A 27,797-nucleotide genomic window follows, 5' to 3' on the forward strand; every position below is an offset into this window, starting at 1 on the left:
CTTTCATCCCAAAATCAATCTGGTGAACCTCCTCTGAACTGCCTCCAATGCCACCACATCCTTCCTCAAATAAGGAGATCAAAACTGGACATAATACTCCAGATGTGGTCTCACTATCACCCTATACAATTGCAACAATACTTCTCTACTTTTATACTCCAGTCCTTTTGTAATAAATATTAACATTCCATTTGCCTTTTTAATCACATGCTGTACCTGCATACCAACTTTCTGTGATTCATGAACAAAGACACCTAGATCCCTCGGCCCAGACGCATCTTGTATCTGTTTTCCATTTAGATAATAATTCGCATTTCTATTTCTTCAGCTAAAATGCAAAACCTCACACTTATCTATGTGGCCATCTAAAATGGCTGCCCGCAAAGGACAATGGGAACTGTGGTCAGGTTGGGACACAGACGATACACAGCCCCTGTGTATTGTGCAGAGGAAACCAGACCTACACAGAAACTTGCACCTGCTAAAGGTCAATCACCGATTTCCCCAGGACAATGGGACACAGATTGAAACATAGCAGCAGTAACAGACTCGGGGGCACCAACGTGCCTTGGACAATAACAACTAGGACCCTCCCAGCCATCGAGGTACCCGCCCCTAATTGGCCAGAATCGATTAGGGTGATCGAAATCCTATCGATCCACTGGATCCCGAGTTGGAACCGCCCAAAAGAGCGCAAAAGATCGGAGGATAAGAAGAACTGCGTGACCTGTCTGTCTCTTTTGGGACTGGCCTCTGCCTCACCAACTGCAGCACATCGACCAGCCAAGTTCAAGGACCTGCGATTGCTACCTGAAGGACGAGCCGCAGCCTCGATGTACCTGACGATTTCCAGCCGCCTCACGTGGGGATTCAGATAAAGGCCTTGTCTAACCTGCACAGAGCCGGTCACATGAAAGTTAAGTAAAGGTCATTTAAGCGGTTAGGTATATTTTAATGCGTAGCCGCGTGTAAATTATTACGCATAGAACCAAGCCTATGTTTAATAATAAACAATAATTGAACTAATATACTGGTTGAGTGGTTATTTGTCCAATATATGAATCATACTCGCGTCTTATGGTTATTATTAATAAAGATAAAAGAGCAACATTTACATTAAACTCCATCTGCCAAATTTTGGCCCAATCTCCTAGCCTATTTATATCCAACTATAAAATCTTTATCTCCTCTTCACTGCCTGCTTCCCCACACTATTTTAATATCATCCACAAATTTTCCTATATTAGATTCTGTCCCTGCTTGCAGAAAATTCATATAAATTGTAAACAGTTGAGGTCCAAGGACTGATCCCTGTGGCACCACACTAGTTACAGTTCGCCAGCCAGAGAAGGACCTATTTATCCTGACCCTCTGATTTATGTCAGTCAGCCAATTCTCAATACAATCCGGTACTCTACCCGCAATCCCCTGTGATTTCATCTTCTGAATCAGTCTTTTATGCGGCACCTTCTGAAAGTCTAGATATACCACATCTACAGGTTCCCCATTATCCATCTTGCTGGTTACGTCCTCAAAGGAATTAAGCAAATTTGTCGAGCATGACTTACCCCTCATACAACCATGCTGACAATGGTGGATTGAGCTTTGTCTTTCCTGATGTCCAGAGGTCAAGCTAACCAGTCTATAGTTTCCTCATTTTTGCCCCTCTCCCTTTTTGAATAGCCGCGTCACATTGGCATGTTTCCAATCCACCGGGGCCCTTCCAGAATCCAGGGAATTCTGAAATATCATAACCAATGTATCCACAATCTTGGCTGCCATCTCCCTTAATACTGAGGGTGCAGGCCATCTGATCTTGGAGATTTATATGCCCTTAATCCCATCAGTTTACTCAATACCGTCTCCCTAGTGATGGCTATTGCACCAATTTCCTTTGCATTAACTGCAGTTTTTGGAAAATGTTTATCATCTTCTACCGTGAAGACAGGCAAAATATTGGCTCAGTGCCTCTGCCATCTCTATGTTGCCTATTATTAGCTCACCAGTATCGTCCACTAAAAGGCCAACATTTACTTTAGCTATTCAGTTTCTCTTTATACTAGGGGCTTTTCACAGTAACTTAATTTGAAGCCTACTTGTGACATTAAGCTACTTTCATTTCATTTTCATATACTTACATAAGCTTTTGGTATCAGTGTTTATGTTTTCTGCGAGTTTCCTTTTGTAATTCATCTTAGCTCTTTTGATTTTATTTCTATTAGCCATTTGCTGGACCTTAAAATTCTCCCGACCCTCCAGCTTACCACTAGCTTTTGCCTTGATTCCTTCCTTGACTTCCTTGTTTAGCCATGGAACGTTTTTTTTCCCTTTTACAATTCCGCTTCCTCTCAGGAATATACTTTGATTGAGTGGTATTTAATATCTCCCTGAACATCCACCATTGTTCCTCAACTGTCCCACCCAGTCTACTTGGCCAACACTTTCCTCAGGCCTGTATAATTACTTCTGCCCAATGTTAAAACTGTAGTATGGCACTCTGTCTTCTCTCGCTCAATCTGAATTTGAAATTCTGGCATGTTGCGTTCACTCGTTCCAAGAGGATCCTGAACGACAAGACTATTTACCAAGCCTTCTTTGTTACATAATACTAAATCTAAACTACCCTGCTCCCTGGTTTGCTCCATAACATATTGCTCCAAAAAACAATCCCTGATACACTCTATGAAATCTCCCTCGAGGCTACTAAAAGGAAGAACCTTTTCTATGAGAAGAGAAGACAACACTCAAGGGAAGAGATTTAAAGTTTTCGCCAGAAGAATTAGAAGTGAGTTGATGAGTAATTTTTTCATCCAGCACTGTGTGGAAGACAAGAACTCACTGCCTGAAGGGTGGTGGATGCAGAAACATTCATTACATTAAATAGTGGTTGGATAAGTACATGAGGTGCTGACAGAGCAATGGGCCAAGTGCTGGTTGGTGGGATCAGGCAAGGGAGCTCTTCCTCATCTGACATGCACATGATGGAACGAACAACCTCCTCTTGTGCTGTAAATCTTTCATGTTTCTATTCTCAGGCAAGATAACCAACACTAGTTCAGTGAGACATGTAGGAGATCACGCCAGGAGCAGCAAAAGGCTAAATGTTGTGCCAACTTGATGAAGCCACAACACAGGAAATATAAGTGTTAAGCATGTGTTGAGGAGAAGCAACAGACTCTAGACAGAGCTAAGCGATCCCACATTCATGGAGTTCTTCCTCATCAAGTCATGAAAACTAGCGGACAATTCCGAATAAGGGGCGGGATTCTCCGACCCCCCACCGGGTCGGAGAATCGCCGGGGGCTGGCGTGAATCCCGCCCCCGCCGGTTGCCGAATTCTCCGGCACCGGAGATTCGGCGGGGGCGGGAATCGCGCCGCGCCGGTTAGCGGGCCCTCCCCCACGATTCTCCGGCCCGAATGGGCTGAGGTCCCGCTGCTAGGTTGCCTGTCCCGCCGGCGTGGATTGAACCACCTACCTTACCGGCGGGACAAGGCGGCGTGGGCGGGCTCTGGGTCCACCTACCTTACCGGCGGGCCCTCTGGGGGGGGCGCGGGGCGATCTGGGCCCGGGGAGTGCTCCCACGGTGGCCTGGCCCGCGATCGGGGCCCACCGATCCGCGGGCGGGCCTGTGCCTTGGGGGCACTCTTTTCCTTCCGCCTTCGCCACGGTCTCCACCATGGCGGAGGCGGAAGAGACTCCCTCCACAGCGCATGCGCGGGGATGCCGTGAGCAGCCGCTAACGCTCCCGCGCATGCGCCGCCCGGAGATGTCATTTCCGCGCCAGCTGGCGGGGCAACAAAGGCCTTTTCCGCCAGCTGGCGGGGCGGAAATTAGTCCGACGCGGGCCTAGCCCCTCAAGGTTGGGGCTCAGCCCCCCAAGATGCAGAGGATTCCGCACCTTTGGGGCGGCGCGATGCCCGACTGATTTGCGCCGTTTTTGGTGCCGGTCGGCGGACATCGCGCTAATACCGGAGAATTTTGCCAAGAGATGGTTCCATGAGTCATTTCATTCTCAATGATGATGGTGCCCAGCTAAAGTGCAAACCCTGAAGTGATCGGTTGGAGTCGGAAATGTTGAGTGGATAATCTATCCCAGCCTTCTCCTGAGGTCCCCACTGCCTCTGCTAATTTGACTTACTCCAGATGATAGCAGTAAATGGGTGAGTGCCAGAACAAATCTAACGCTATGGGTCCCAACAACATCCAAGCTGTAGTGTTGCAAACCTGTGATTCAGAGCTATTCACGCTTTCAGCCAAGCTATTGCAGTATAGTTTTAACACAGGCCTTTACCCAATAATATGGAAAGTGTTACAGGTAAAGGAAAGAAAAATCCAACCCAACCAATATTGGCCCTATCAATGTCATGTCAAAAAGGCCATAAGACATAGGAACAGAATTAGGCCACTCGGCCCATCAAGTCTGCTCCGCCATTCAATCATGACTGATATTTTTCTCATCCCCATTCTCCTGCCTTCTCCCCATATACCTTGATCCCCTTATTAATCAAGAACCTATCTATCTCTGTCTTAAAGACACTCAGTGATTTGGCCCCCACAGTCTTCTGCGGCAAAGAATTCCACAGATTCACCACCCTCTGGCTGAAGAAATTCCTCCTCATCTCTGTTTTAAAGGATCGTCCCTTTAGTCTGAGATTGTGCCCTCTGGTTCTAGTTTTCGCTACTAGTGGAAACATCCTCTCCACGTCCACTCTAATCAGGACTCAGTATCCTGTAAGTTTCTGTAAGATCGCCCCTTTGTGGGCAGCACGGTAGCACAGTGGTTAGCACTATGGCTTCACAGCGCCAGGGTCCCTGGTTTGATTCCCCGCTGGGTCACTGTCTGTGCGGAGTCTGCACGTTCTCCCCGTGTCTGCGTGGGTTTCCTCCGGGTGCTCCGGTTTCCTCCCACAGTCCAAAGATATGCCAATTAGGTGGATTGGACATGCTAAATTGCCCTTACTGTTCAAAAAGGTTAGATGGGGTTATTGGGTTAAGGGGATAGGGTGCAAGTGAGAGCTTAAGTGGGTCGGTGCAGACTTGATAGGTCAAATGACCTCCTTCTGCACTGTATGTTCTATGTAATCTATGTAATCATCCTTCTAAACACCAATGAGTACAGACACAGAGTCCTCAACCGTTCCTCATACGACAAGCTCTTCATTCCAGGGATCATTCTTGTGAACCTCCTCTGGACCTTTAACAATGCCAGGAGATGGGCTGATCAGTGGCAAATGGAATTTAATCTGGAAAAGTGTGAGATGATGCACGTGGGCAGGACAAGCAAGGCATGTCAATACATGGTAAACTGCAGGACCCTGGGAAGCACCAAGGATCAGAGGGACCTTGGTGTGCATGCACACCGGTCCCTTAAAATGGCAGGACAGGTAGACACAGTGGTTAAGAAGGCATATGGTATACTTGACTTTATTAGCCGAGGCATAGAGTTTAAGAGGGAGATTATGTTGGAACGGTATAGAACATTGATTAGGCCATAGCTCAGAGTAATGTGCATAGTTCTAGAATCCACATAATAGGAGGGAGATAATAGCACTACAAGGGAGGCTTGGTTGCTGCTTGTGGTGATGCCGAGTTTCTCAAGCTTCCTGTTCTTGGTGTGCATATAGGTGGCGTAGTATTTTTGTCTCATCTATTTGGCAGTGTTCCGCAGCTGGTCTGCTGCGTCCTGAGCGCAAGTTGAGAATATGGACTCTATCTTGGTTTCCAGTCTATCTTAGTCGCGACGTCTGCTGAAGAGCTGGTGTATGAGGTGGATGAGGAATGTGAGAGAGGTGCGACGGCAGAGTCTCTCAGTGTAGTCTGTGTTATAGGTCGTCTTGGGTGGATTTGTGATCTGTAGCCCTTTTGGGATCTTGTCAGACGAGGTGGGGCGCGGCAGACATCTACAGACGCTGAAAGATGCCCTCGTACGAACGGGATATGGCGCTTGACTCATCGGTTGACAGTTCCAACGCGCCACAGCAAAAAACCGCACCAACCTCTTCAGAAGACAAACACGGACACAACCTACAGAGTACCCTTCGTTGTCCAGTACTTCCCCGGAGTGGAGAAACTACAACATCTTCTTCACAGCCTTCAACACGTCATCGATGAAGACGAACATCTTGCCAAGGTCATCCTCACACCCCCACTACTTGCCTTCAAACAACCGCACAACCTCAAACAAACCATTGTTTGCAGCAAACTACCCAGCCTTCAGAACAGTGACAACACCACACAACCCTGCCATGGCAATCTCAGCAAGACGTGCCAGATCATCGACATGGATACCACCATTACACATGAGAACACCACCCACCAGGTATGCGGTACATACTCGTGCGACTCGGCCAACGTTGTCTACCTCATACGCTGCAGGAAAGGATGTCCCGAAGCATGGTACATTGTCGAGACCATGCAGACTCTGCGACAATGCATGAACGGACATCGCGCAACAATCGCCAGGAAGGAATGTTCCCTTCCAGTCGGGGAACACTTCAGCAGTCAAGGGCATTCAGCCTCTGATCTTCGGGTAAGCGTTCTCCAAGGCGGCCTCCAGGACGCACGGCAATGCAGAATCACCGAGCGGAAACTTATAGCCAAGTTCCGCACACATGAGTACGGCCTCAACCGGGACCTGGGATTCATGTCGCATTACCTTCACCCCCCATCATCTGGCCTGGGCTTGCAAAATCCTACCAACTGTCCTGGCTTGAGACAATTCACATCTCTTTAACCTGGGATTACCCCTCTCTCTGGATCTGTAAAGACTTAATTACCTGCAAATGCACGCATTCAAAGTATCGTCTTGCATCTTTGACTTTGTCTATATATATGTTTCTGGAACCTACCTCTCCATTCACCTGAGGAAGGAGCAGTGCTCCGAAAGCTAGTGACTTGAAACAAACCTGTTGGACTTTAATCTGGTGTTGTAAGACTTCTTACTGTAGAAAGAGTGCAGAAAAGATTTATTCGGATGCTACAGGGACTTGATGCTTTGAGCTATAAGGAGAAGCTGGATAGACTGGGACTTCTTTACCTGGAGCAGAGGAGGCTTATGGGTGAACTTATAGAGGTCTATAAAATAATGAGGGGCATATTTATGGTAGCTAGTCAACATCTTTTCCCAAAGGTAGGGGAGTCTCAAACTAGAGGGCATATATTTAAGGTGAGAGATACAGAAGGGTCCAGAGGGACAATTTTTTCACAGAGAGTGGTGAGTGTCTGGAACGAGCTGTCAGAGGCAGTGGTAGAGGGTACAATTTTGACTTTTAAAAAAGCATTTAGACAGTTATATGGGTAAGATGGGTACAGAGGGATATGGGCCAAATGCGGGCAATTGGGACTAGCTTAGTGGTAAAAACTGGACGGCATGGAGAGGTTGGGCTGAAGGGCCTGTTTCCATGCTGTAAACCTCTATGATTCCTTAATGGCAAATGTATAGGCTGTTTACTTACCTTTTCCTAATGTTTGCTAATACACTATTGATGAGGTGGCGATGGAACAAAGTTCAGTAGAGCTAAATACTTCACCAGTAGCTTCTACTTGCATTACTTCATTTTTTAAATTCATACTTTTTTCCCACTATAATTAACAAAATGTTATAATTTGCCCCCAAGTGTGAAATAATAACTCAGTTATAATTAATTCCTCTTTAAATGTATGTAATAACATGTCTGTTTCTTATTCTACGGATTAGATGGGGGGTTTCCACATCGACCCTGCAGTTTCCCATTGTAATTTCAAAAGCGTCAACTTAGCCTTTGGAAACAGAAACATATTTATGTCCTTTTGTTACTCTGTGTAAATCAAAGACTTAAGAGCTGGTATCACCCTTACCATTCCTATTGAGCACTTTCCAATGTTTCTACCATTATTCATAAAATGAATAATCAAACGGAGCGTAATACTCTCAGAGAAGTATATGAACCATTTTATAAATAAACATTTATATTTTATAAATATTTTTTAAAACATTGATTTATTTTTCTTAACCATATTACTGTGCCACTTTGTAACCCGCAACCCCATGAGGATTGAAGATCTGTCTCTCCCCATAACACTGCAGTTAAAATCAAGAACTCAACATGGAGGCGATAGCCTATGTGAACTTGCTTCAGACCACTACATGGCACGGTCTGTGAAACCTGCAATAGCCTGTGTCATTGCCCTGCAATCGAGTAATTTCAGCCCAGAAAGGAAGCACTTCACCAGACGTTATTCTCTTTTCATATTGGCTCAGATTTTTTCAAGGAAACACCACGTAATTTAATTCAAAGCGGGAAAACTGAAAACATTGCATTGGAAAAAATAACATTTTGTTTACAGAGTTTGTCTCTCTTATACAATGGATCAATTTTAACCCATTCAAATACCAACCACACATAAAGAATTACAGCCAGCCCCAATGCTTGTAGTATGCATAAGGTCAAACATCTGTGTTTTAGAAAACACTTTTAACTGCGAAGGTGTTAACTTCCTGTTATAGAGTGTGTCCTACCTTATTACAAACTCATGACTGTCAATCTCCTTTCCACATCCACTGCCCAGGAGAATCCCAGAGTTTCCAACAACTGCACAAGTGCTGAATCGCTTGTTCTTCATAGGGGACACGTCCGGGAGAAGACTGTGTAAATTGTGAGAGATGTTGAGGGTCCGGCGCCTGTCCAGCACATAATGAATAACATCCCCTGGCTTCAAACTGCTCTTCACTACTGATATATCTCTCTCTGCGTCTAAAAATCGAAGAATATCCTTCCTGCATTAGAAGAAATGAAATTGAGTAAGAAAGATAAATCACTCGGAAAATATGCTTCCACTGAACTAAGGCAACGTGATAACAAGTTAGATAGTATATTTAGAAATATCATTGAATGACACCATCAGAAATACCATATTCATTGGGATACATATTACTGTAGATTAAAAGTGTCATAATGGCACTACAAATGTATGGTCAATCACAGTGGGCTCCTCACTACTAGAACAAATATAATAGCCATGGAGAAAATCCAATGCAGATTTACTCAGCCGAAGGTGAGAATTCTGAGTCACAAGGAGTGGATAGAGCAACCAGAGCTTTGAACTGAGAAGACGTGGGGGTGGCATTTGATTAGAGGTTTTTCAAAATGATAAAAGAAACAGACACAGTAAACCTAGTTAAGATTATATTTCTTGGTCGATCAACTGAAGACAAGAGGTCTTAATGTAAGCTGGAACACATAAAAGGGGAAATCAGAGGCAATCATGCAACATGTCATCGGAATGTCGAATGCTTTACTGCAAGTGAAGGTCACTACTATTGAGTACAAAATTCAAAAAGATGCTAGATTATTATTTAAATGAAAAATAGAAAATGCCACTTGCCTGCTTTACAGAATCAGGATGTGGAGATGCAGGCGTTGGACTGGGATGGGCACAATAAGAAGTCTTACAACTCTCATGTGATGAAGGAGCTGCACTCCGAAAGCTAGTGACTCCAAACAAACTTGTTGGACTTTATCCTGGGGTTGTAAAACTTCTTACAGAATAGGGAATTGGGATTACTTTTGGAGAAAGTAGACAATTGAACTTTGTGAATTTGGTCCCCAAGAAACTGCTTATTAAATAAGAACAAGGAATGAATGACCTTTTTTTCCAGGAATGCTTCAATGTCGAAACTAAAATTGTCTATGTATAATTGTGTCAGTAAAGGTAAAACAGTACAGAAATTCAAATTGTGAAAATTATCTGTTCTGCGCCTTCTGATTTTTAAAGATCCAAAACACATGCAGTACATTATTACAATGCTTTCTGATAGTATTAGATCTCTCATTGAAAAGGCACTCATTGTTTATGGTTCCTTCTTTAAAATGAAGATTTTTGACTTAACATGCCATTTACTGGAATATTAAGATTTTCTTGTCACAAAGGTTTGCACTTGCAGGTTTTTCAGTATTATTTTGAAATGACATTGTCAACATAGTAAGTTCTTTGTAAAACACTTTGCTTTGTACATAAATAAAACTTGTAAAGACACAGTAAGTGGTATTATTAAATCACTGGTTACATCTGCCATACATTGTTAAAATAAATAATACTTTGAATAACAATTAAATCAGGGTTTGAAAATACATTCAAAATGTTAATATCATAGATATAGAACAGAGAACATTACAGCGCAGTACAGGCCCTTCGGCCCTCGATGTTGCGCCGACCTGTGCAACCAATCTAACGCCAATCTACATGATTCCCTTATCGTCCATATGTCTATCCAATGACCATTTGAATGCCCTTAGTGTTGGCGAGTCCACTACTGTTGCAGGCAGGGCATTCCACGCCCTTACTACTCACTGAGTAAAGAACCTACCTCGGACATCTGTCCTACAGCTATCTCCCCTCAATTTAAAGCTATGTCCCCTTGTGCTAGACATCACCATCCAAGGAAAAAGGCTCTCACTGTCCACCCTATCCAATCCTCTGATCATCTTCTGTGCCTCAATTAAGTCACCTCTTAACCTTCTTCTCTCTATCGAAAACAGCCTCAAGTCACTCAGCCTTTCCTCATAAGATCTTCCCTCCATACCAGGCAACATTCTGGTGAATCTCTTCTGCACCCTTTCCAGTGGTTCTGCATCCTTCCTATAATGCGGCGACCTGAATTGCACGCAATACTCCAAATGCGGGCACACCAGAGTTTTGTACAGCTGCAACATGACCTCATGGCTCCGAAACTCAGTCCCTTTACCAATAAAGGCTAACACACCGTACGCCTTCTTAACAACCCTCTCAACCGGGGTGGCAACTTTCAGGGATCTATGTATATGGACACCGAGATCTCTCTGCTCATCCACACTGCCAAGAATCTTACCATGAATCACCTCGCACTTTTCTGCATTAAACTCCATTTCCCACCTCTCAGCCCAGCGCTGCAGCTTATCTATGTCGCTCTGTAACTTGTAACATCCTTCCGCACTGTCCACAACTCCACCGACTTTAGTGTCATCTGCAAATTTACTCACCCATCCTCCTACGCCCTCCTCCAGGTCATTTATAAAAATGACAAACAGCAGTGGCCCCAAAACAGATCTTTGTGGTACACCACTAGTAACTGGACTCCAGTCTGAACATTTCCCATCAACCACCACCCTTTGTCTTCTTCCAGCTAGCCAATTTCTGATTCAAACTGCTAAATCACTCTGAATCCCATGCCTCTGTATTTTCTGTAGTAGCCTACCGTGGGGAACCTTATCAAACGCTTTACTGAAATCCATATACACCACATCAACTGCTTTACCCTCATCCACCTGTTTGGTCACCTTCTCAAAGAACTCAATAAGGTTGGTGAGGCACGACCTACCCTTCACAAAACCGTGTTGACTATCTCTAATCAAATTATTCCTTTCCAGATGATTATACATCCTATCTCTTATAAACCTTTCCAAGATTTTGCCCACAACAGAAGTAAGGCTCACTGGTCTATAGTTACCGGGGTTGTCTCTACTCCCCTTCTTGAACAAGGGGACAACATTTGCTATCCTACAGTCTTCTGGCACTGTTCCTGTAGACAAAGATGACTTAAAGATCAAAGCCAAAGGCTCAGCAATTTCCTCCCAAGCTTCCCAGAGAATCCTAGGATAAATCCCACCCGGCCCAGGGGACTTATCTATTTTCACACTTTCCAGAATTACTAACACCTCCTCCTTATGAACCTCAAGCCCTTCTAGTCTAGTAGCCTGAATCTCAGTATTCTCCTCGACAACATTGTCTTTTTTCCTGTGTGAATACTGGCGAAAAATATTCATTTAGCACCTCTCCTATCACCTCGGACTCTAAGCACAACTTCCTGCTACTGCCCTTGACTGGCCCTACTCTTACACTAGTCATTCGTTTATTCCTGCCATATCTATAGAAAGCTTTAGAGTTATTCTTGATCCTACCTGCCAAAGACTTCTCATGTCTGCGGCATTTCTGACACACAGTTGTTTAAACAGAGCTTTCAGAGTGAAATTATAGCGAGCTACAAAATGGTTGGCTGGCGCTGCTGCCCCAACAGGCAGATGTTTTGTTTCATTTGGTTTCTTCTCCGGTTGTAGAACCATGATGCAGTTTCCGGTGGGTGCAGCACATGCTCATAAAGGGACTGGCTAAACTGGAAAGAGCACAAACACGTTTTCTCAATAATCTTTAAGGTGTCAGAGGTCTCTGTTAAGAGTCATAACCATGCTCCCTCTGACACCTTTAAGATTATTGAGAAAACATGTTTGTGCTCTTTCCAGTTTAGCCAGTCCCTTTATGAGCATGTGCTGCACCCACCGGAACTCTGTTCAGAGTCACAATGACCTTCTGGTCTGCTCCGACCCTTCTGTGTTCCATCTCCTGCTGTTCTTTATCCCCTCTTTTAGTATGGGCGTCTGGTTTGGTGGGAAGATGGGCCACGTTCCCCCACTTCCCCTGTGAGCTGCTGTCACCAGCAATTGAAGTGGTTTAAACCACGCAAATGGTTTGTGCGCCTACTGATGACAATGGACAGTAGGGGCAGAACCTACCCTATCTACAACGTAGTAGAAAATAATTTTGAATACATTTGGCTTGAATTACATTAAACTATTGGCCATCTTCCATCTGATATTTCAATCCATTCGCAATTTAAATAAAGAATGTGCAATAATGGTGGCAGGGAAGTGAGTTAGTTCCCCAGTCTTCTATGTATTCAATCTCAACCATGCTGCTAAAAGGGGAAGGATGGAGAATACACATGAAAATCAGACAGGTTGCTCTTGCCTCTTCCCCAACAGCAACTGGAACCAGATCACTAGCCTAGACCAGCAAAAGGCTCAAGGAAACAAGAAAGACAATGGAGGAGCTCAAATCCTCACAGAACAAAATTGTGCCTTGCTGATGTTACATTCTGATGTACCATATTCACAAATTCAAATCAAACAACTCAGCACTCAGAATTCATTTTGAATTCACGATTTAGTTTTGAATGAGACTGAGTCTCAAATGGAATTTCTTGAAATTAATTAAAAAGAAAATCTCTACAATATTGAAATTCCATGCACTCTTGTTCCTGAACATGCTTTAACATCTCCACTTTTTTCCTAATTGTCTCTAAGTCCCTTGGTTGAAATGACTGATCACACTACCAACGAATACATCCTACTTGTGTTAGATGTATGAGTACCATGTCATTTATGTTACAATATATATATTTTTTCACATCTCACGTACAAATGAATTAGCCTGCAATAGCAGCAGGTGATTTTGAAAAATCAACGCAAGTTCAAATCTTTTCTGATTGTGTTTTCTCAGAATTTTATAAGTCAGTAGTACATCAGTACTAATGTGGAGAAATTATATCCTTAGAAGATGGAGCTTCTATTCGAGCTGCTCTACTACCAATTTAATGGATAAGAATATGGACTCGTAGCACGGCTGCCACACAGCACCAGGTACCCAGGTTTGATTCCGGCCTTGGGTGACTGTGGTGTGGGGTTTGCACTTTTCTCCCTGTGTCTGCATGGGTTTCCTCCGGGTGCTCTGGGTTCCTCCCAGTCCAAAGATGTGTAGGTTTGGTGGATTAGCTATGCTAAACAAATTGTCCCTTGGTGTCCAAAGATGCAGGCTAAGTGGATTGGCCATGCTAAATTGCCCCTTCATGTCCAGAAATGTGCAGGCTAGGTTAACGGGTTCTGGGGATGGGCAGGGGAATGGGCCTAGGTTTTGGAGAGTCGGTGCAGACCCGTTGAGCCTCCTTCTGCACAGTAGAGATTCTATATTAATATTTACAGTTGCTTCTGAAATCTTCTGCTATCCACTATTTTCTTATTTTTGAATATTTCAATGAGTTTTATTAATACTGAAGAGAACTAATCTCCAGCACAGATGAAATTCGAAACAATGAACCAAGAAAATGATTTTACTTTGCGTCATGAAGAGAGGAGTCAAACATATGACATCACAGGCGACCTGATTCTATGAGGAAAATATATTTCATATTTCCATCACTTGGTGTGAGTTGCAAATCAAGGCCACATCAAGAATCCAGTTCTCTCCGATTCTCTTGGCTGATGGTTTGCTGGTCTACAGACATAAGCAGGTTGATGTAACAATTTCTCTCATAAAAATCCGATAGCCAATTTTCAAAACTATGCACATTTTGTTTCTGAATTTTATGCACAACAGGTGAACAATAGGCAGCACTGCAACACAGTGATTAGCACTGTGGCTTCACAGCACCTAGGTCCCAGGTTTGATTCCCCGCTGGGTCACTGTCTGTGTGGCGTCTGCACGTTCTCCCAGTGTCTTCGTGGGTTTCCTCCGGGTGCTTCGGTTTCCTCCCACAGTCAAAAGGTGTGCAGATTAGGTCAATTGGCCATGACAAATTGCCCTTTGTGACCAAAAAGGTTAGGAGGGGGTTACTGGATTACGGGGGGGCTTAAGTGGGTCGGTGCAGACTCAATGGGCCGAATGGCATCCTTCTGCACTGTATGTTCTGTGTTCTAATGCTTGTATCAGAAGTTAGATCTATTTGTTAAACCGGGTACACCATGGAGAATGGTGAAATGTCTTTTTTATTTCACTTGCAAGAAAGATTTTCTTAAGTAATTGTCCAGAGGAGTTATGTGAATAAACAGGGAATTGCCATGTTCTCCTAATGGTTCACTGCACCACACATTAAGATAATGAAACATATCCTCCCAGTTTTGATCTTAGATCTGTCCTCCTGGTGATCTCATGGGCAATGGTGGTGATGGCTACGGTTAGTCTCTATAACCCTGGGTTCAAGGGAGGGAAATGCACCCTAGATTTCCACACCAGTCTTCTATCCATTGAAACCTACTGGAAAGGAATGAGCTACAGGATCAGAGTGAACTGTAATAGTGCCCATACACAAATATCTGCCAACAGCTTCCACCTGGACATGTATGTGGTACTCGTATGTGGCATAAGATCATGGAGGGCTGCTGGTATGTGCCCACAAATATTTAGGGCCTCCAAGTCTGTCAGGTGTAGAATTGAGGATAACATGAGTAGCATACTGTGTCGAGTCTACAAACCCTACACATACTTTTCGCATTTTTTTAAAAACAACATTGATTCCTATTTATCTTGGATAGAGTCAGTCATTCCAGATTTCACAGCTGGAAGGGAAATAAAACTTCCCAAAACTCCTGAGGATTTAGACGAGTGGTGTAAAAAACAGCATTTTACAATGCATTTGCTACTAATTTACATGTTTTCCTGTTTGCAAGTGCTTTTTGTAGACCACTTCCTTTAATTCTGTATTAATACAAAATGCAGTCATTTCTGAAATGCAACTGAGAACCTAAAGAATGCTCTAGCTGACCGCTAATACTGGAAGTCTCTCCAACAGGAACTTCCTCACCATTGTCCCTTAAAAAGGAGAAAATTTAAAGAAAGAAACAGCTGTTCAGTTTTTAAAGATCCAAGTCACCTTCTACTTTTAGCAGAAATGTTCAGCTATAAAAAAATCAAAATCAAAATGACCCTGTTAATCAATTTAGTTCCAGCCCCAGTGCCTTGTAAGTTTAAGTAGAAAAGGTTTTATAATATATTGCGCATTTGGCCAATATGAATAGCTCTCACAAAAGAAAAGTCACTTGTGTTCTGGGTACCATATTATTGCTATCATGGCCCAATATTTCTTGTTCAAGTAATATTTTCGGAGCAAATCTATCACATTTATAAACTTTTATTATAATGTACATACAGGCAGTAAGTATATCACTACGTTATGGCAAAAACTGCATCTGGGAATTTTGCTCTTCAGAAACTCAACTGAAAACACCAGTAACTAGTGTAACACCCGAGTGCTAATTCAACAAATAAATAATGCACAGCCATAGTAAATATGGGAATACTTTGAAATGTTAGAATTTTATTTGACATATGAATGTCGGTGGTATTTTCCATGAGTGTTTTAGCATGTCACCTCACGCCAAATTACAACTAATTGCAGTTACAAATAACAACTGAGAGCTAAAAGTATATTCTGTCCCCCAAACTTTCTGCCCTTCCACCCTGAATCTGCTGACTTAAGTTTGATGCAATTTTGAGGGCTTCAGCACCTCCTGGTGTGTTCGCATTCTGGATTTATGAGTCAGATGATGACAGCCAGAAATTTGAACTGAAGAGTGAGAGATGTTTAAAGTCAAGCCTGACACTTTCTTTGCTTGATAAACACATGCGCACTTTTCAACAGGAGTCACTGGGTAATGGCAGAGTCAAAGTCCTTCTATCCAACTAGACAGGTCAGGAAAATTGCAAACTCTGTTCCCTGTAAATGCTAAGTTAGCTGAACTTAGACAGGGAAGAAGCAGGAATATTGTTATGAAGAATTCTGTTATGAGAAAGGAAATTACAGCCAGAAATCCCACTCTTCATTGTGTCTTGTGACTCAGAAGGAAAAAAACAGTAAAATGGGGAAATAAGAAATCTGCTCCAAACTGCTTTTTTCTTCTCGATGGGAAATTCATATTGTGTGAACCTCCTCCTCCTTCAGGTACAATGTCTTACAAGATCATTGGCAGCCATGGACTTAAATTGGATTGCTCTATTCTTATGCTCCACAAACTATGCAATGGTTTGCCATTGCCTCCAGCAATATGGCTGACAAAGGAAACTCTTCCACTTTGTCTGACATCAGGCATACTGGAAGGATTTACAGGCTTATAATCAGCCTGTTGGGCCACATTGTGAATGCACCTTCCATCACCATCAAGACCTGAAGTAAAAGTTCAACAGGGAGCTTCTGGCCCAGAGGTAGAGGAAGGATGCTATCTGCTGCACCAGAGGTCCTCCTCTCGCTGTTACACAGAATTCTACTTTCATTGTCTAGACTCAGGCATTGCAAATGCTACTTGTGTAAAGAACTTATGGAATCATATTTATCCCTGCCTTCAGAAAAGGAACAATGAAAACTGAGAAAAATGAAAACAGAGAAAAAGAAATCCTAACAACAAGAGTATAAAAAGCAAATTGGGACAGTTTTACCTAATTAGAAGAAGAAATGAAATGTGCTAAACTGAAAAAAACACAAGGGATCTGTAATCCTCACTTTACTGCAATTGCAAAAAAACTTATGGGTGATTAATGCGCTATTTCTCAATTTCCTTATGGAAACATAACTAGGAATTAGGATTTTGCTGCTGTCCTATACAATAGACTCTTCCTGCAATTCACTGTCAAAAATTAATTCCAACTGCTCCATGTCTCATGTTCATTATTCAATTTAATTTCAGATTCTATGTCACAAATTCAATATTCCTGCAGGCCATGTGCCGAAAGTCAATTTTCCTTCAGGTTCGCTATGCCACATGGCTTCTTCAAACAGCAACAGAAATGCACCATGGCAATAAGGAACTTCTAAAAAGAAAATTCCCTACCTTGTGGACTTAAACTGTAGCATCTTACTGCAGTCAGTCAGTGACCTAGTCTCAACGTCCAGATGAGTAACTCCAGCTTTATTCTGTTTGTCTGAGCTTCTTAACACAACTACTGTCTTGCAACCCAGAGATACATCCACCATCTTCTCTCTCACATGCACTCTCTCATCTGTCACTGTGCATTTACATAGATAGAACATATATGCAAAGCAAACCCGCCTTTGATGACAAGATATTTCTGGAGATCTGCCCATTATTAAAGTTTCTATTCTGTACTGAGTTGGGGGAGGGGAGGGGGTGTTCATTTCTCTTTATTATGTCTTTTTGAAAACCTTGCTATCCAACTCAGTCCGCCTTGATTTTCACTGGATACCAACTGGCTGTAACTGTGAATAAACATCAACATTAGGATTTAATTGTAAAATGTATTCATAAAAAATTCTTTCTCCCTTATTGCGACCAAGAATAAACTAGAATGCCTGCTACACTGCTGCATTTCAGATTTAGTTCATTTTTCTGTTACACTTTTTTCACAGCAACAGTGCGTGTAAGAGAGTGCAGCCCTGTGGTCTTTCCTCTATTAATACCAACTATTGTCTGAGGAATACTCTTGGTTCATTAAACATTTCTATCATTAGTGCTCATATTACTCAATTATGTACATCATAAAATGAGTGCTGCCTATAATTTAAAATGTTCAGCTAAATGTCAGGTGGCTTGGGGCAGAGGAGGCCTGGTGACTAGTATAGTAACAGCAAACACTTATGCCAATACCTATAATAAAGATTTGAATAATTCTATCTTTGACATGTTTTATCTACTCTGACCTGTGACAGCTATATTGGCTGCAAAATTGAGAAAATAACTTGTACATCTTCTGGGTTTCAAGATCTCGCTGAAATCTTTACTGACCTTTACTGGATGATGATTTGGTGCAAAAATGTGGCCTCAACATACAGCAAGGGCTGAATACGTTACATTTCCTGTTTTGTTCAATAAGAAAAAAACTCCAGTTTTGTTCATCCCTTGCTGAAATTAATTATTTTGAAAGCTGCACAGCATAAAAGGGGTTAACCTAGCTGCATTAGCATGTTGGTTACACAATGTGAACATGATTGACCAATGTTTACAACATCAGTTGAGTTAATTTTGTCAGTTTAAACTTGTATACCTGATCTTGATCACTAGGGATGCATTGTTTTTCCAACCTTTCACGGTGTGCTCAAAGCGTGGAAGCACACTCTTCCTGTTTACTTTTCTGGAAGTATTAACCATCAGTCTGGTTGGGCTCGCTTCTCCATTCCTGAAACAGTTAAGGTTTAAAAAAAACAGAAAGTTACTGCAGAGGTTGTTTTCAACTATTTATCAGCTCCCAGTTCACGCCTGGCAACCACTAGACGTGCATCTTGTACATCGCAGGGAAACTGACCATTTTATGTTTCACACCGGATTGCTTCACCTCTCTCGCCAGACACGTACAGCTCGTGTTCTGTTTCTGACACAAAAGCCACTTTCCGAAGCGATCCAGCCACAGGTTAACTTGTGAGCTGTGTTTAGGGTGACTGAGCGCTCTCTCGCCTTGCCTTCACCATAGCTATCTCCCCCCTGATCCAGCGGATACTTTGTACATGACTTTCTGACAAATGCTGAGAACTGACTTTCCGCTCACACACACACACAAAACCGCAGCTTGCGTGTTAGGCTTTCGGAACTGAAAATTTGTTTTTTCACAGACCGTTTGTACAAAATTACTGAAAGAGTTGAGGAGGGGGGGAGGTCGATGGCAATCTAATATAAAATAATAACCCGTTGAATCATTATGGAGAGCGAAGTAAAACGTATCGAACCCGCAGTGACAGTTCCATAAAAGAAACAGGGAGGTGAAAATGTCGAATCGATGTTAGCAGGAGAATCGCTGAATAGTTCTGCAGCCTCACAAAGTCTGCTAAAAGGGACGCCGCTCCCTCCCTCCACACAAGAACACTGTGGTCTTTTTTTGCAGCGCTCGGCTGAATGTGACTTCGACTGCCACCCCAATCAGTCAAATCACAGCCATTCAGTGTGTATCAGACCAAACACTGGCGCCTTAACCACATCTGAGGTGTAGGCACAAGCCCACCTACTGGAGAGAAAAAGAGAGAGATTGCAACTCATTGAAACACAACAGAAAAAGACGGCACTGATTTGGAAGGGGGGGGGGGGGGGGATGCGAAATGCAAGATCGTTCTCAATATCCAGAGTTACCCCCATCACCCACCCCCTCCCCTCCCCCACTGACACCCCAGGGTCGCTATCAAAATCCCGGCACCTTTCGTTCGAGACGAGTTGTGTGGGAGAAGTGGCTGGCTGGCTGGACCTGGTTTTGTTTGGTGAAAGCTGAGACTTGTCTTTCTCACTGATTCACTTCCACAAAAGGTTTCCATTCCACCCAGCACTTTTCTTTTCTGAACGGAGAACGTTTCGCGAGCCACGTCGTCAGGAAAATGAACCACAAAAGATCGCAAGCGGCAAAACTAACTCGATTGAAAACGTACATTTAAAGGGAGGGGTGGGGTGGTAAACTCTTCTTGAAGCATTAATTAATTGTAGCTTTAAAAAGGTAGGAACACAAATATCACTTGTGGATTACAAATGCTAATTGTCGTTCTTTCAAAATAAAATTAATTTACCAAACCAATTGCATTTATTGATTTGCAGGCAAACTCCTTTAAAATATTTTCACCACTTTTTCATTTAAGACGAGACGAATGCACATTACCCCATTTGCGTTTGCTGGTGCTCCGATCTTGTTATGTCCTTTGTTTTAAAAAAAATGACTATGATACTTATGGTGCACAATGTCCAACATTTCCGAGGGAGACGCATTTTTTTTTAATATAAGTGTATATTTATATTAGTTATAATATAGAAATGACGGAGTCCGCTTTCCCTCCCAGTCTGGGAAATAAGTAAGGCGCAAAGGTTTCTGTCTGTGAGATTTCGAAACAGACACTTCACCACACGCCCCTGCTCCTCCTCCTCTCTCCCTCTCTCTGTGAATCTCCTCAGTGGGGAAGAACTAAACACAGCACCCTCTGACTGACATCTCCAGCCACCAGTAACAGCACGGATACTGCTTGGCCCCTCTCCTAATGGCCTTGAGGTTCACCAATAGGAAAGCGGAGCTGCTGTTCCAAGCGAGGTAAATGACTGACAGGAGGCAGGCGCTGTGTAGAGTGACTTTTAAAAAGATAGCGTGCGTCTGGGCAAATAGAAAAAGAGAAGCGAAAGGTGACGAGCTGATGGGGGTGAGGTATTTGAAGAACAGGGATGCTTTTGGCTTCGATCAAGCGTGAGATCAGGGTGCAATACCTGTTCCTGTCAGCTCGGACCTGCCATGTCCCGTGTCTGGGGACCACAGGTTAAAAAGAAAGCAAAATACTGGGGGCGCTGGAATCTGAAACACAAGAATATACTGGGGGGGGGGGGGGGGGCGGTTCTCATCAGGTCTGGCACCATCTGAGGAGTGAGAAAACAGATAACGTTTGCAGTCCGTATGACTTCTTCGGGGCTTACATATAAATATCTCAGAATGTGTTAATGGGAGAATAAAGGAGAATAAATGCAAAACTTAAGAACAAGTGACAGATGGGCTGCTGGGGAGGGGGCAAAATGTTTTACTATAACATCTATTTTAGTATCAAAACATTTTTGGCCGGATGCAAAGACCCGCCCCCACTTGTGTAATTTGTTCTTTAGTTTTGCTTTCACTGAGCACTGATTAACCTTTATTCTCTTTGTTGCATTATGCTTCTTCGTGTGGCATAAGCTGCTTCCTTGGTGTATGCTTTGACAAAGGAAGGTCCAGACCTTGCAATGAGTTCAATATGTTTATTGAACTACTAACACAGTTCTTAAATGAGTTCGACTCTCCTGCTAATCTAACTGTAGTAACTCAGTCTAACTAAACCAGTCTGCTCTAAGCCATGTTCTAGGTGTGATGCTGCTGATCAACCCTGATGTACTCTCTAGATGTCTGTCTGTGGAAAGAGGCCGAGTGTGAGTGCCTCGTGCCTTTTATAGTGAGATTCCATCCCTGACTGTCCTGCCTGCTTATTGGTCATGTCCTGTTCTCTGTGTTCATTAGCTGCCTGTCTGTACCGTCTGTATATCATTATCTGCATGTCTGCATATCATGACATCTCCCCTTTTTTTAATGTTTTATTGGCACATGGAAACATACTTACATATGGTGGCATATATTAACATATTTACAAGCGGTGGCATATATGAACGTATTTACATGTGAAGACAGCTGTCTAATGTGAGAAAATAGAACATAGCAAACAAAACAAATGTTCATAAGTCCAATCTCTGGGGGCTTGCGTCTGATCCTTGTTGACCGCCGGAGAGGTGGTGGTGGGGACGACGGTGCCTTGACAGGCGGGATGGAAACATGACTGGTTGCTTCGTAGTTCGAGGTATCAGGAGGTGGCAAAACAATGGACGGAAACGGAGAAGAAAGTGGTTGCGGGCAGGCAACTTTGCACAGTGCCCGTCTGTTTCGTCACACAACAGAACCATCAGCCATATGTACAACATACGAGCGGGGCGCAGCATGTCGAACAACCACAGCTGGAGCAGACCAGCCACCATCCAGTATATTGATCCTGACAGTGTCTGCCGGGGATAACACGGGCATATTGGTGGCATGAGCATCATAGCCCTGCTTTTGACGGTCTCTAAGCTGCTGCATCTTCTGCAGCACCGGGAGGTGATCCAGGTTGGACAAGTGTATGGCTGGAAGTGTCGTCCGCAGGTCCCTGTTCATCAGGAGTTGAGCCGGCGACATGCCAGTGGACAGTGGGGTCACCCTGTATGCAAGCAGCGCGAGGTAGATGTCAGAAGCAGAATCCGCGGCCTTGCAGATGAGCTGTTTCACAATGTGCACCCCTTTTTCAACCTTCCCATTGGTCTGTGGACAGTGTGGGCTGGAAGTGGCATGTTGAAATGGTATGACTTGGCAAACATAGACCACTCGTGGCTGTTGAAGCACGGGCCATTGTCACTCGTGACAGTGAGTGGGATACCATGGCTGGAGAACGTCTCCTTACAGGCCTTGATGACTGTCCGAGATGTGAGGTCTGAGAGCTTCACGACTTCAGGGGAATTGGAGAAATAGTCAATAATCAACACGCAGTCACGACCATTCGCACAAAAGAGGTCGATGCCAACCTTGGGTCATGGGGAGGTTTCGATTTCATGCTGCTGGAGCATCTCCTTGCTCTGCGCTGGCTGGAAGCGTTGACAGATCTCACAGTTGAGGACCATGTTCGAGATGTCCTGGCTAATACCGGATCAGTAGACTGCCTGGCTCTGCGTCTGCACTTCTCGACGCCCAGGTGTCCCTCGTGGATTTGGCGGAGCACCAAGCTCTGGAGACTGAGCAGAATGACAATCCGGTCCAGTTTGAGGAGGATACCATTTACATTGTAAAATTGAGGGCACTGCCCTTTCTGCCAGCCATTGGCGAGGTGGTGCTTGACACGCTGCAAGAGGGGGTCTTTGGCTATCTCCTTACGGATACGAACCACCTTCTCATCAGACGCCGGGAGGGTGCTAGCACACAGCTGCACCTATGATTCAATCTGCCGGATGATATCCAGCGGTTCACTAGGCAATGTGATGGAGCGGGACAATGCATCAGCGATGATGAGCTCCTTGCCAGGCATGTACACTAAGTCAAAGTTGTACCTTCTGAGTTTGAGAAGGATGCGCTGCAACCGAGGTGTCATATCATTCAGGTCCTTGTCGATAATGTGGACCAGAGGCCGATGATCTGTCTCGACAGTGAATGTCGGCAGACCGTAGACATAGTCGTGAAATTTGAGAATGCCAGTGAGAAGACCCAGGCATTACTTCTCTATTTGCGCATACCTTGTTTCGGTGGGCGTCATGGCCCTCGATGTATAGGCTACCGGTGTCCAGGATGAAATGTCATCGCGTTGGAGCAGCACCGCACAGATGCCATCCTGGCTCGCATCTGTCGAGATCTTTGTCTCCCTGTCTGGGTCGAAAAATGCCAAGACTGGTGCAGTGGTGAGCTTGACTTTCAGCTCCAACCACTCCGCCTGATGTGCTGCCTTCCACTAAAAGGCAGTGGACCTTTTCACCAGGTTTCGTAGGGCCATGGTCTGTGAGGCCAGTTTGGGATGAACTTGCCCAGAAAATTGACAATGCCCAGGAAGCGCAACACTGCCTTCTTGTCTTCAGGGACCTTAATGGCTTCGATGGCCTTAACCTTGTCAGTGTCCTGGCGCATGCCCTACTGAGAGATCTGGTCACCTAGGAACTTGAGTGTCGACATGCCAAAGCAACATTTGGATCTGTTCAGCTTTAGGCCATTGGCATGGACACGGCGGAATACCTGCTGGAGACAGGAAACCTGCTCCTCAGGGGTCGTGGACCATATGACGACGTCGTCCACGTACACACAAACCCCTTCGATGCCCTCCATCATCTGCTCCATGATGCGATGGAAGATCTCCGATGCCGAGACAATGCCAAACGGCATATGGTTATAGCAGTATCTGCCAAACGGTGTGTTGAAGGTGCGGAGCCTTCTGCTGGACTCATCCAGCTGGATTTGCCAAAATCCATGTGACACATCTAACTTGGTGAAAAAACGTGCGTGTGCCATCTCACTGGTGAGTTCCTCCCGCTTTGGGATGCGGTAGTGTTCACGCAATATATTCTTATTGAGATCCTTGGGATCAATGCACTTGCGCAGGTCTCCCGAATGCTTTCTAACTTACACCATCGAGCTGACGCAGTCAGTCAGTTCGGTTACCTTGGAAATAATGGCCTGTTGCTGAAGATCCTTGAGCTGTGCCTTCAGGGCTCCCTCAGCGGAGCCGGGACCTGGCGTGGTGCGTGGACCACTGGCTTGGCATCAGGTCATAGCAGAATCTTGTATCGATATGGCAGCGTGCCCATCCCGTCGAACACATCCAGATACTGAGTGAGGATGTTGTCAATGCCGGCCTGAAAATCCACATTGGAGGATGTCGTTGTGTAAACCCGCTGCACGAGGTTCAGCTGCTTGCAGGTATGCGCGTCAAGTAGGGATGCCCTGTCTGACTTGACAATTTCCAAACTTAACCGTGCATGGGTGCTCCGGTTGGAGACGAGTAGATGGCAGGATCCCAGTGCCGTGATGGCATTTCCGTTGTAGTCCAGGAGCCTGCAGGCTGCTGGAAGGACATTGGGGGGCTTCTTGATGCGTTTGAAATCTGCCTGTGAGAGGAGCTTGGCAGAAGCACCTGTGTCCAGCTTGAACTGGATGGAGCAGTGGTTGACCTGCATCACCGCACGCCATTCGTCCGCAGAATCCACAGCGAGGATGGTTTGAAGTTGTGATGAGTTGGATGTGGCATATTCACATTTGGTAATGATGCCCACACAGTAGGCGGAGTCCAGGCATTCTTCCTCTGGATCCGTTGTGCTGCCAGGATCAGAATCCTGTAATCGTTGTTGCACACTCTGAACGCGCCATCGCCGGAATTGGGCGCGCTGGCCCCTGACTGGTGGTGCAGATCTGCACAAGGCTGCATAGTGTCCAGGCTTCCCGCAGTTTAAACATCGCCTACCTCTTGCGGGCAGTGTTTCTTTAAGTGGGCGTTGCCACAGTTCGAGCACGTCATGATGTCGGCATCCTGACGCTCCGCGCAGCGTCGCACACGGGCAAATGGACTTTCCTTTGCTGTGCGTGTTTTTCGGAACTGTGTATGTGCGGCTCCTTGCGCAAGATGGCTGTCCTCAAAATTGCCGTTTGCTTCTGTTGCACCCCTACCTCTGCCTCGTGGTGAGTATCAGCGCCAGTTTTTCCGATTTCTGATGTGTTTACCTCGCAGTAGTTTTCAAACTAGTCCAGGACTGTCTGGAAGTCTTTTTTGTCCTGCCCTTTGGAGTATTTGAAGGAGTTGCAGATCTCTGTTACATGCTCACCCGCAATGGTGACTAGAAGAGCTATCTTTTTAGCATCGGCCACGCCATTTAGGTCGGCTGCTTCCAGGTAAAGCTGAAATCTCTGCTTGAATGCACGCCAGTTGGCACTAAGATTGCCGTGGTACCTGAGTTGCTGAGGAACAGGAATCTCGACCATCTTGCCTGGTTGCTGTTGCTGGTTGTCACGTATCTTGCTGAGTCGAACTAAATAGATTTAACAGGCACTACTGGTACCATGTTGTATTATGCTTCTTCGTGTGGCATAAGCTGCTTCCTTGATGTATGTTTTGACAAAGGAAGGTCCAGACCTTGTAATGAGTTCAATATGTTTATTGAACTATTAACACAGTTCTTAAATGAGTTCGACTCTCCTGCTAATCTAACTGTAGTAACTCAGTCTAACTAAACCAGCCTGCTCTAAGCCACATTCTGGGTGTGATGCTTCTGATCAACCCTGATATACTCTCTAGATGTCTGTCTGTGGAAAGAGGCCGAGTGTGAGTACCTCGTGCCTTTTATAGTGAGATACCACCCCTGATCTGTCCTGCCTGCTCATTGGTCATGTCCTGTTCTCTGTGTTCATTAGCTGCCTGTCTGTGCCTGCCTGTATATCATTATCTGCATATCATGACACTATTATTAACACATTCAGATATCTTAATGCAACTACTAGCACCTTCTCCTGCCATTAATGCTTCCTCTGTTCATGAGCCGTGCATCTTTGTGGCCGTCTCTCCTAGCTCCCACCAACTTGTTCGTAGTCATGCTATTCAAACAATTAAGTGCTCCACATAAATATTTCTAATGCTGATTTCCATATGCTGGTTTTCTGCTTTGAAGTTTGCCCTGTCGATTGAGTTTGTTATCCAATGAGTCTGTCATGTTATCCCAAGATTATTCGAGTTTCTGAACATACAAAGTTAGTGGTTTTAACTGGATCCTATTTAGTATTGTGATATTTACAACGGCCTCATTGCCATAGAGAAGTGATATGAGAACCAATGCCTGGTAGGCTTTGATCTTTGTTTTAAGACAAACCTCATGCTCTCTCCAAAGTCTGTTGTTGATGGAGACGCTGCTTGATCGGATTAGCCAGACACTAGAAAACACACACTGTCTACTGTAACTGTATTTGGGTATTACAATCTTCAAAATCAACCACAAAGAAAATGACTCAGGCTCACAGCTGAGCTCTTGGTATTACCCATACTAGTGAAGGGGGCTGGCCAGGCTATGATCACACGGGTGTTGATATCTTCTTCGCTGAGCTGAGGGCTCCTCTTCTGTCATTGTTGCTCCCAGGGGTTCCTGTGTTGTCGCTGACGATGTGTTCCGAAGTCCCTTCTTTTGTGCAGGTTTTGCTGAGTCATGATACACACACACACACACACACACCTGGCCTGAGTTCTATTGTCTCATCAAGACTTAACTCATCAATAGAAATAAACAGGATACTCCTGTTCAGCCAAGATGATTTAATCAAGATCCATTGTCCTCTGAAACACTCGTGTCTGACTAGCTATTAGCCAATTATGGAGTCTGATGGCTTCTTTATCGTTCTTCCTTTTGCAAAGTTGATCTCTACTGTCTCCAAATTAGTTACATGCTCATAGCATGGTACTTTCATCCTTTGTGTTAAAGTGATAAATACTGCAATTGAATGATTATAAAGTTCCGTTTAGCGATAATGATTTTCTGTGCTGACTTGAGTGGCCTGGCAGATGGCCTACACTGATTCTGGCCAGGACCTTATTTGGTAGTTCCTGTTTCCGACCTACATGTCTTTTCCTCTCTGTCAGCCTGTCCCCCGTGCTAAACTATGGACGAGTCAAATGAACACTGAGATTACTTCTGGCCGATTTCATCACATCCAACCTGGTGTTGTATAGAATAATAGAATTTACAGTGGAGTAGGAGGCCACTCGGCCCGTCGTGTGTGCATTTAGGCCCACACTTCCAGCCTATCCCCGTAACCCAGTAACCCCACCTAACCTTTTTGGACCACTAAGGGCAATTCTGCATGGCCAATCCATCTAACCTGCACATCTTTGGACTGTGGGAGGAAACCAGAGCGCCCGGAGGAAACTCACGCAAACACGGGGAGAACGTGCAGACTCCACACAGACCGTAACCCAAGCATGGGTTTTGACCCCACAACCCAAAGATGTGCAGGCTAGGTGGATTGGCCACGCTAAATTGCCCCTTAATTGGAAAAAATTAATTGGGTACTCAAAATTTATTTTCAAAAAAGGATAGGACATTCACAAGATAGCAGAACTTCTGAATTGTGTTGAGGAGTGTATTTGTATTGCTTTTACCCCTCAACTGTTATTAGGTAACAAACTTCTTTTAGTTTAGTACACTGTATAAGCTGCTCACAATGCGATTTCCTGTATGCCGGGGAGACCAAACAGAGGTTGGC

At 44.4% G+C, this 27,797-nt stretch overlaps 1 protein-coding gene across 1 annotated transcript in view; it reads right to left on the reverse strand.

The window, feature by feature from the left end:
• LOC140429417 (CMP-N-acetylneuraminate-poly-alpha-2,8-sialyltransferase-like) overlaps positions 1 to 20,406 on the reverse strand; it is a 103,174-nt gene extending 82,768 nt beyond the window's left edge. The window contains exons 1-3 of the mRNA XM_072516368.1: positions 20,148 to 20,406; positions 18,561 to 18,692; positions 8,500 to 8,757 (exon numbers count right to left, since the gene is read on the reverse strand). Of these exons, the coding sequence (XP_072372469.1) occupies positions 8,500 to 8,757; positions 18,561 to 18,692; positions 20,148 to 20,254 (497 nt within the window). The 5' untranslated portion in view covers positions 20,255 to 20,406. The remainder of the gene's footprint in view (positions 1 to 8,499; positions 8,758 to 18,560; positions 18,693 to 20,147) is intronic.
• Between the last annotated feature and the right edge of the window lie 7,391 nt (positions 20,407 to 27,797).

This window comes from Scyliorhinus torazame, chromosome 9 (genome assembly GCF_047496885.1).
Source record: "Scyliorhinus torazame isolate Kashiwa2021f chromosome 9, sScyTor2.1, whole genome shotgun sequence".
NCBI lineage: Eukaryota > Metazoa > Chordata > Chondrichthyes > Carcharhiniformes > Scyliorhinidae > Scyliorhinus > Scyliorhinus torazame.